Source organism: Austrofundulus limnaeus, unplaced genomic scaffold (genome assembly GCF_001266775.1).
Source record: "Austrofundulus limnaeus strain Quisiro unplaced genomic scaffold, Austrofundulus_limnaeus-1.0 Scaffold777, whole genome shotgun sequence".
Taxonomy (NCBI): Eukaryota; Metazoa; Chordata; class Actinopteri; order Cyprinodontiformes; family Rivulidae; genus Austrofundulus; species Austrofundulus limnaeus.
Genome location: NW_013953179.1, coordinates 9,393 through 20,643, shown reverse-complemented (window position 1 = coordinate 20,643; position 11,251 = coordinate 9,393). Strand labels below are relative to the sequence as shown.

The 11,251-nt window shown below is 39.1% G+C and overlaps 1 protein-coding gene across 1 annotated transcript in view; it reads right to left on the bottom strand.

The window, feature by feature from the left end:
• The window catches only part of LOC106532484 (voltage-dependent P/Q-type calcium channel subunit alpha-1A), a gene marked incomplete at both ends in the record, with an annotated part of 31,374 nt that extends 23,119 nt beyond the window's left edge, over window positions 1–8,255 (bottom strand). The window contains 2 exon segments of the mRNA XM_014028540.1: window positions 7,578–7,717; window positions 8,149–8,255. Coding sequence (XP_013883994.1) covers window positions 7,578–7,717; window positions 8,149–8,255 — 247 coding nt within the window.
• Window positions 8,256–11,251: the final 2,996 nt, after the last annotated feature.

Here is an 11,251-nt window from a genome sequence, read left to right as displayed (position 1 = left end):
AGAGAGAGAGAGAGAGAGAGAGAGAGAGAGAGAGAGAGAGAGAGAGAGAGAGAGAGACTACTGACACACAAAATGAAACTGAATCAAGTCTTAAGACTTGGTTGTACGTTTTGAATAATGAACGTGTGTTTTGTGACAGAATGTGAAATAAGAGAGATGAAGAATAATTATTTTACTCCTGTTGAAGCAAACATTATAAGGTTAAAGATAAAGTATAAGTTAGCAGGCGAAAAAAACAGCAAATTTGTGTGAAGTGCTCGACACACGGGAGGCGACGTTGCTCGCTCTCCATTCATTTCCTATGGAACTTGTGCGGTGAGGCGACAATTGCTTGCCCTCCTCCAACCAAGCGACCGGCAAAAATTGTGCATGTGAAATTTCGCGCTCGTACACATAGACGTGCACATGCGAGCTTGCAACGTGACATATGAAAGTTGAAAAATGTTCAACTTTTGTCACTGTCGCTTAGCGTACAACCAATTAGGGCTGCCACAAATGATTATTTTTATAATCGATTAATCACCGATTATTTTTTGATTAGTTGACTAATCGGATCATACATTAATTGAATATAAAACATACAGCTTATCGTACCAGAATGCAGCTGCTATTATATAACCATCGTTAGATTTTAGCTATATGCTAACTAAAAATAATTGCTGTGGAAGGCAAGTTCTGCTCTGCAGATATTGCACAGGTTTCTCTTTCATTTTCTTTAAATGGTCCCACACTTTTGAGCTCTGTTGTCAGGTAGCCATGATACCAGAGCCTGTCTGTATAATGTCTTGTGACGTCCACGGCCTACCCCGGTTACCACTACTGTGCATGTGTGTCAAGGACAGAAAGGCAGATGTGGCAGTGGAAGGTGTCAAAGCAGTTTGGAGAGAAAAACAAAGAACAAAAAAAAAATAAGAACACGATTAATCGATTATTAAATTAGTCATCGATTATTTTAATAATCGATTAGTCGTCGACTAATCGACTAATTGTGGCAGCCCTACAACCAATCAGCGAGGGTTTCATTGACTGACCAATGAGAGGAGAGTATGCTGTACACTGCAGTAAGCTAACACTTTAAACATTATTTAAGCTCTGTCAAACTTTCCAGTTTTATTTGACCCTTCACCAAGTGATTACTAAAAATGGCAGCTTTGTGAGAATTTGTTGGTGCCGGGGTGAAGTTATCCAGTAGGTTTTTCCTCATAAAATCGTATCTTGGTGTGCGTTTGTTTTTCAATATCATTAGCATCGCAAGATTTGTTTAGTTTACACGCCCGTAATGCACACACCCCTTTTTTGCAAACCACCTATAACCTTTACTAGAGCAGTAGTAAAGAACCAATCAAATTTCGTGAAGACGAGCGACCTGAAAGTGCGACCCGAGAGTGCGACCCGAGAGTGCGACCCAAGAGTGCAACTCGCAACGCTGCAATCGCTATCGCATCGCATGTGACGGGTTTCATCCTGGCTGCGATGACAGCCGTAAATTGCTGTAGTTTGTTGCTCCCTGTGTGTCGAGCCCATAAGGCACGGGAGGGGAGGAAATAAAGAATTTCCCAGGCACATACTTCAATTCCATGCTAACTAACTATATTAGCTTCAGTTGTTATGAAATCACAGTATATATCAAAATTACATTTCTAAACACCTTGAAAGTACACCCTGTCTCTTTTAGAACCTCCTACTGTTTCCAACACTCTCACTTGAACACGTCCTCACAACAATGCTTCAGAGGAGGGGTGCTCTTTGAGGCGGGAGCTCGGCTGCAGACTGAGCTCCAGGGAGGAGCTAGGTACAATAGGCGGTGCTTTGTACCAGCAAGTGTTTAGGTAGCTCCACGTGGCAACCAGAGGAGATTCAAGGCTTCTTTTTCATGTATGAATCAACACTCTGGTTATGTTTTTGATGAGGGAACAACATTCTAACATGAAACAAAGCTCAAAAAAAAGTCAATTTTGCATATACTGTATACCTCATCCTCCTTTAAAAAGTAAAGAGTCACATGGAGTCAGGAGAAGCTTTATGTACAAGTGCTGCTTAATAGAATGATAATTAGTTCACATTTATGTTCTCTAGATTTTTAAAGCACTTTTAAAATGTTTCTCCATATATATAGGGCTTTTTACTATATATTTTTTACACAATATGGAGCAACTTTATTTCACATGACTATATCAACAAACATATCAGGTTCTGTGTTTTGCAAAAGATACTTTTGCACACAGAAGAGACTGAAGATCAGAAGACAAACTCCCCGCCACTTGACCAAGAAAATGTTTCTTTGTGAATCTAAAAGGTTGCCATACTCTGTAAACATACAGAATGACTTTATTTAGAACAAGGTGTCTCTCCTTCCTCATAGGCCTACAGCCCCTCTGACTGGATCAAATCAAATGTATACTGTTGAAACATTTTAAAATAAATAAAAATAATATAAAAACTTATTTCAGCTAAGATAATTTTCTTAAACGTGGAACAGACAAACGTTTTACTTGAAATGTAAACTGTAACATATTCAATTGCATTTTGATACCAATATCCCTGCATCATAGTATTGATACTGGTATTGTGTAGGAGTGCTTGTAAAAATGTAGATATTGGGCCCTGACACTGATACCATTGGGACACAACTTGTTTCAGTTGCTCTTTTAAAGTCACAGAAATAAAAGTATTTTATGTTAGCCTGTTAACCTGTGGGCCTAACCCTAAACCAAATTAAATTAAGTGCTCAACTTAAACCCTTTAAAGCAAATTCAAAAGCCTAGTCTCTATGTAAAGCTATTAATCTGAAATTTTACATTCAGCTGTCATAATTTCTGTAACTGTAACTAGTATTTAGTTATTGAAGTTGAAACACATTATAACCATTATCTATTTTTAAATTTCCGAAACTACAAAACAACAAAAACAAAAGGTAACTTGATTGACTACACAGCTGTGGTGTCAGGATGAAGCTCAGTGCTGACTGGCTGATTCTAGTCAGTCAATCACGTGTACCACGGACAGGTGGGACATGTGGGGCTTGCCACACATTTTGGGCTCTGTAGAGTCTATAGATGAACCTAGTTGGTCAAAAGAGGTGTCAATCAAAAGAAGACAACCAGTCAAATTCTTTGAACAGCCTATTATGCAAATTCAAAGTCCTTGGTAGGCTATAAAGAGGGAGGAAGTAACCATAAACTGAGAATGTACCGTGGGCGTTAGACAATAGATACATTTTTTTGGATGCAATATTTGTCACTTAGAAAAACCAAGATATCACAGGAATGCACTAAATGTGGAGTTCAGGGTTAACTAAGCCACCATCTGAAGCTTGAAAAGAACCACCACAACCTTTTTGACTGTCTAACAACAAAAGAACACAAAGTAACTGTCTGCAGTCTGTTCTGATAACTTGTATTCATTTCAAAACATTCATCTTTGAGATATGCGAAAATTTGTAAACTCACTTTAAGTAGCAGTCTAGACTGTGGGTAGTAATTATGTATATACACTCACAGTTGCTAAATAAAGAAATGCTGTACGTGTTCATGTGTGTGTTCGTATTCAGTGAGGAACCAGCAGTGTGTGTTTTATAGGCTGCGCTGAGTGATTGATCATAGGGAGCTGGGGAAAGCAGGTTACTGCAGCACTTACACACACACATTCATTCCTGTTCTGCATTTTTCATTTCCCCCTCTCCCCTCCTCCTTTGTTCCATCTCCATCTTTGCTCCCCCCCACGCATCGCTCTTCTAAATCTCTCTCTCTTTCTCTCTCACCCTCTATACATCACTCTCTCTTTCCCCGTCCCCCCTAGACGTCACTCTCTCCTCCTTCCTGCAGTCTCCTGCTCGGTCTTTCGTACGCTGTCAATAAGAAGAAACACCAAATAAATAAATAAAATGAAGAAGCAAAAGCATCTTGTATTTCCCCACTCTTTACCTGTCTTTTTATCCAGAGCCCAGGGGAATGGAGAGACGTTGTCACGTGATTCTTTCCTCCTCCTACTTTCCTTTCCTCTGTTATCCGGCTGCTGTAGTACTCTGCTGCAACTCTGGCAAAGGGGCTCCATTTGGTCTCAGAGGGCTTCCTCTGCCTCCTCCTCACCATATCGTCTACCATCTTACTGTATCCTGCCATCCATCCACCCATCTGTCCACCCATCTACAGTTCTGCAGTGTGAGTTCAGTTTTAGTCGCATTTTAAAGTTGCACTCATGGCTGCAGGAAACAGTTGCACTTTATGTTGCTAGATTGGTATTTGTGAAAGCAATCTCTGTGGAAAGTGAGGAAAAGACTGTAGATTTTACTTTTTCAGAGCAACATTTGTTTGGAGAATCGGGGAGAAATGGGCTTTTTATGAGGGCTTCAAGCTAACTGCTACTTAAAGCTCAAGGGCAAATCTGTGCTAAAAACAACAAAATAAACTTTTGTTCAGCAGTCCAGATGGTTATATTATTTGTATACCTTGTTACTTATGCCAGTCAGCAGTGATTTCAAGTTCAGCAGCATTAATAACAAAATCTACAAATAAAAAAATCTAAACATTTTTTGTGAAAATAAGGTTTGAAGTTGTTGGCCAGAGCAAAACAACTCCTGAAGAATTTATCAGCTGTAGGAAATTTTAGTGAAATTAGTTAGCGTAGCTACTGAGCCCGCGAGGGGACATGGGGGATTTTTTTTCTTTTGCGTTCCCACGCAATACCATCGCATTTCCTCGCAATACTTTTGCGTTAACTCGCAATATTGTTTTGCGTTCCCACGCAAAAGATTGATTTGTATATGAACTGAATTAAATCAGACTTTTATTTTGAAATATCCGGTTACCAAAACAGGATGTGTCGCCACAAGTTCGTGAAGTTGACATTGATGCTGCGCGGCTGCTCTGTGTTAAAATATCGGCATATGACATACTTCCACGCGTGACTGTGTGATATATTCATTCTAAAGCTGAATTAAAGTAGTAGGCTAACTCGCTAATGGTGAGCATGTGAGTTTGTTAATAAACGGGCAGGCACAACAGTGATAAACGACTTTTGCGAGGGAACGCAAAATGAAAAAAAATCCCCCATGTCCCCTCGCGGGTTCAGTAGCGTGGAAACCTGGACATTGTTGGGTTGACTAAACTATCAATATAATAAAGTTTCTCATGCAAAAGTGACATAGGACAGGGCAACACAATGGCTTAGTGGTCCTCACTGCTGCCTCACGGAATACATGTCAACCCCTTCAGACATCTATCTGTATACTGACCTTCAGAAATCTGTAAATCAAAATAAAAACCTGTAGTCCCTTTGTGTCTTTTCTCAGCCGTTTCAGCTCACAGAACGCATTACACAAATACATATTTATATAATAAACATCTGCTAAACTGTGAAATGTCAGATGTATATTCAAAAAATTCAGAAACATTTTAATGGTGACATATAGAAACATTTTCTGCTCTCACTACATAACATGCAGGAGGGATTGCGCAATCCATGTGGCGATAGAGCGGGGTTCAAACGATTGCACAATCTGGATGCAGTTTCCTCATAGTCTGTCTCATCCTGTATTTGAACAGGATATAAGGAAATTCGGCAATTTTGAATAAGAAACATATTAAAAATTGTTTAAGTTAATTGAAAATGTGTTTATAGTACAAAGCATTATATAAATATGACATTTTAATGTATTTAATATTGTTTTTTCTTTTTCATTTCCATGATGCCCTGCCTCTAGTGACTGCACGTCACTGCCACTGGTGTCACCTGTTGTGTGCATTACCCCAAGTCTGAACTCTGCAATGTGGACCTTGGGGCTCACAGTGTGTGATTGGTCAGAACTTCGTGGGTGTGTTTGTTCATGAGGAGCAATGCATCATTGAGGAGTAGGACCAGAGCAGAACTCCGAGCATCTCTTCCTTCCGCGTGTCATTTTGTTGAAAATAATCTTTTCTCTGAAGCTGGTTGTTAAATTGGAAAGATAAACAGCTTTGACGAGCAGATGGTTTGAGCCTATTGAACGTGTGAGCATGCATCTGATGTTCACGTCTTTTTTCCATCACCAGAAAAAAAGGTTTTCTTCCCAGACTCTTCACCCAACACAACACCGATCATTGACTGAAAAAAAAAAACATTATCCAGCCATCACTATTGTTGTTTATATAGCCTACTTATCTATGAGCTGTGGGAGGAATAATGCTAAGTTATGGCCTGCCGCATTCTCAGCCCGTTTATACTCGGTCAGGAAAAAGATGTCCGAAATAACGTAACGACCAACCCACTGTCTCACGTCATACTGAAGTTTAAACCAAGTTTCACCCAATTCACCCATGATTGAGTCCTGCTCTGAGCAGTGCTTAACTTGTCTTTCCAGTTAGAATTTCTCCACAAACACCCCAAATAGTTTTATTCACATTATTGTCTACTGCTGGTGAGATATTAACTATGCATAAGTAACAAAACCCCCACTTCAAAATCACCAAATTATCTCTTTAATGTTCCTAACTGCTTCATTCAGACTTAGCCAAAACAGAAACAATAAAGCCAAGGTAGCTCCATGTTTGCCACGTAAGAATGGACTTATATGATCAACTATAATCTAGATAGAGGTCATTTGTGTTATTTATCCATTTAAAACTGATCACATAAGAACAAAAGAGACAAAAACAGAGAAGGAGGGGAATGGAGGATGTTTTGATACCACTCTGTCAGCCATCTCTATAACAACAAACCTTCTCCCCCATTTTTCTGAGAAGTGACATTTCACTTTGCCCTGGTTGCTGCCCCCTGCAGCGATGCTCTGATCCAGCTTGTGTGAGTGTGTGTTTGTGTCCTCATTAAAGGAGGATAGTGACTGAGGGGGAGTGGCTCTGATCACACACTCACACCGTGTCAAATCAGACCTCTGCTGCGGCTTCAGGAGTGCACTTGTGGTCATAAAGCATCCAGTTCATACACACATACAAATTCAGAGCATGATTTAAATACTTAAATAGATAACATTTTACTGATTAGAACTATCAGAGTCAATGGTAATTAACTATAAACTGTTAAACTTCAGTAAATCCTATTCTGTTTTACTAATAAATGCTTTGCAGACGTTTGTGAGACATAAAGTGTAATAGTTTCAGGCTGCATCAGAAAGGAAAAAGAGAAAAAAATACATTTAAATGAAATGGCTCGGCAAAAGAGAAATGACCCAAAGATCCAGTAGTTAGTCTCTCTCATCAGGTAAACAACATCAGAAACATCCTACAGAGGGGTAGATTTGGCACACACCCAAAAGCATGACAGCGTAACACTAGATTATTATTTTTAGAAAAGAATAACCCTTTATTTGTCCCTCAGCTGTGTGATGAATGGCTCTGAGATGTTCAAACTGATCAAATCAGTCAAAAACTTTGAGTCAGAAAATATAAAAATGTCATGATCTCTGATTACACCAGTGAGCAGAACACTTGAGCGAAAGTGTTAGCCATGGAAATGCCTTCAAATTATTTCATTTGGCTTCATTTGTACAACAAATAAACACTGAAAATTTAAAAGAGAATCTTGATTTTTTTTTTAAAATAACATGAAAATGAAGAAAGCAATAGATGCTGGAGGGCACTCACCCGGTGAGCACGACCACGAAGTCCATGACGTTCCAGCCATTCCTCAGATAGGAGCCCTTATGTAACGCAAATCCCAGAGCCAGGATCTTTATCCCGGACTCAAAACAGAAGATGGCTATGAAGTAGGGCTCTGTCTCTTCCTGCAGGGAGAGGAGGAGAGGGGAAAAAGTGAGATGCGTAATGAAGAAAGATGGAAAGAGAAAAAAAATAGAAAGAGGAGATTAAGGTGTGTGTGTGTGTGTTGGGGGGGGGGGGTACAGGGAGAAGTTGAAAAAAGTGAGGTGAGAAAAGAACAGTCAGTGGGAGGCAGATTGTGGGGCATCTAGAATATATATATTTTTTTATTTCTATGTCATCATAATGGAAAAATATTGACTGCAGATATAATGATGCAGCAATTATACCATCAATCCATATGCTTACAATATGCTTCAAATGATCAAATTAAATGATCGTAAAGGGTTGTCATGACACGTGATGTCTAAATACACAAGATGTGTGTTATGTCCACTGCAAGTGCGCGCAATATTTATGTGGATGTGAGTGCGTAGATAGATATAAATAGTTATACCAGTCGTTCAGACAGAGGTGTCTTGTCTCCATCAGGAAGGTGCTGTTCCAGAGCAAGGACAATGCAGTTTGCAATGATGGTGGTGAGGATCATCCATTCAAATGGAGTATATCTGGAGTTAAGGCCAATATCACCAACAGGAGAGAAGCATGCAAAGACATACCACCTACACATGTACAATAATACATATGCATAAATATGCATTTCATAAAGTGTAAACAAATGCTCTCATATTAGACCTCATTAATGTATACTCCATGTTCAAACCATAATAAACTGTTTAACTGCAGCATTCATTTCACATAGTACTGGAAAATGATGATGAGGTTTATTTTTGCATTATGTATTTTATATATTTAAATTTTTAATCACATTGTCTGGACACTATTTGTTTACAATATTAGTAATTAATAATAATAATAATAATAATAATAATAATAATAATAATAATATTACATTTTATTTGAAGGCATCTTTTCATGGCACTCAGGGACATTGTAGGGACACTACAATAAAATAAAATGAAGAACAAGACAAAAGACAAAACAAAAGAATAAAACAACAACTACAGTAAAAACAACATTACTTAAAGGAGACCAATTATGGGTCCGAGAATTTTTTTTATGGTATGTTTGTGGGCTATCCAGACCATGTTCATTCAATTTAATGCACAAAATAATTCTCAGATGATAAAATTCCCCATTTTCTAGTTCTGCCTGCTCTGACTTCTGTTCAGAAGAGCTGTTTATGTTAATGAGCTCTGTTGGTAACGCCCTCCAAAAATCGGTTGACATTAACTCTGCCCTCCAAAGCCAGCGTTTACGTTAGCATGGCTAATAATAGCAGAAGCTCCGTTGTACAACCATATGAGACCCAGAGGCAGAGTCGTGGTCGCAGCTTCTTTCTTTTTCTCTCCCTCCTCTGCTCTGCTCACTCTGCATGCTGTTACCAGAGCAGGGAGCAGCAGCGGTCTAAATACCTCAGAAACTCGAACAAATAGGCTTTAACAAGGCTTTAATAAGCTAAACAATAGAGGTACACAAGAAAACGTGTTCATAACGAACAAAAATAAATAAATAATTACATTGTGTCCATGCTGGTCTCACGCTCTCTGGTCCAACACTCTACCCATTGCCCTATTAGAGGGCTGTTGTGAAATGAGCTGCGCATTACACAACAACAACCGTGATGGCTTTTTATACTGAGGAGGTGGAGTCTCACTCGGGGGTTGCTAGGTAAGGGGCTGAAAGCAGGTTCCGGTGGGTTGTCGTATGGCTTGTGACATCACAAAATGACGGAAGCATAAAACTTGTTGTTAATATACATTAAAAATACATTTACTTACAGTAAATATGCCCCTGGGTGCATTTCTTTGGTCCTAGGACTGTTTTTTTAAGAAGTACATACCCAAAGTTGAGTAAAAAAAACTTTAAAAAGTGAATTTTGCATAATAGGTCCACTTTAACATAACTTATAGAGGTGATGCGAAATGCAAGTTCAACTGAATATAACTGTTTAAAAGGAAGAGTTTTAATTTGTGATTTAAAAATGAAAATGAAAGGGAGAGTTTTGTGATCAGCCTGCCACAAAAAAATCAAGTCCAAACTAAGTTTTAGTTAGTTTAATCCATCCATCCATCCATCCATCCATCCATCCATCCATCCATCCATCCATCCATCCATCCATCCATCCATCATTGGGTTATACAGAGGCATTTCAAATCTATTAGTTAAGTTTTCATCAAGTTCTAGCTGCCACCTGAAACATCCTGCTGGACATGACCAAAGAGAAACAGCCAGAGAAAAAAAAGGCAGCATCGTAAATTTTTTTAATGAAAAGTCTTTTAGACTCCTTCGCTTAAAACTGTAACTCACTTCCAACTAGGGATGCAAATCACCAGATCACATACATCGATATGTTTGGATGACGATTTGATATTTCTCTATATTACAGTCTGTCACGATACGATTTTGGTTCAATTCAATTCACATGTCTGAGATCGATATAATGCGATATCATCTGCCCATCTAACACAATGACTGTGTTAGATGGGCAAATGCTATCGATTCACATCGAGCATATGATGACGAAATACTGTAGATCGATATTTTCCTTTTGCCTCAATATAAATGAATAATGAACCATTCAAATTGGTATATCGATATAGATCGACGTATTGTTGCACCCCTAATTCCAACATGGTGTTGCTCCACTTTCTTGCAACAAAAGGAGCACATCCTCAGACTTGGAATTGCAAATTCCCACCCTGACTGTTTGATAATTGCTTCATGCTCCAAACTGTTGCAGGTCTCCAACAAATGAATCCAACAAGAACACATTATCTACAGACGGAGCCATGAGATTTGAAGCGAACCAAACTGGAAAACCTCTGCCCTTTGGCTTCAACTAAAAATGCAACGCAAGAGTCAAAGGTTTCAAGAATCCATCATAATATAAATGTGAAACAGCGTGGACTTTACAGAAAGCTCCTCAATAAAGTTGAGACTTACAGCGTAATTAAAACAGAAAAAAAAAGGTTTTGCTCTGTCTGTAGAGCACACTTTATATTTTTTTGCTGCTGCAGCCTGAAAATCAAAGGCAAACAGAAGTGTAGTTGAATAACCGGCATGAAAAAAACGCAAACTGAAAATGGTCCGTCAGTTTGTTACACCTGTAAGTAAGAACAAAATTTTTGTTTTTTTAAACACACACAAGGTTTAAGTCCAGGAGGTCGCCTTTTGGAGGGAACAGCTTCTCAAGTTGCTCCAGTTGTGTGCGTTTCACTGTTTTGGTTTGTGTGTCGGCATGATATGTGTGTTTCCATGCCTAAGTAATGGCTGCTGGAGGGGCTAAGATGACTGGATACATCCAGACAGATCAAGCATGTGCCTAATTGGCCAGTCATTATCCTGTTAGCCAGTATGTGTGTGTCTTGTCTCTTTGCATGTTTGTCTGCCTATGTGAGTGTATGTGTGTGTGTGTGTGGTGGGAGTACGTGTCCACCGTCGTGTTTACCAGATGCAACGCTGACACAGACTCTATGGCCGCAGGATGTAAAGAGTTGGACTGTGTGTGTGTATGTGTGTGTGTGTGTGGTGGGAGT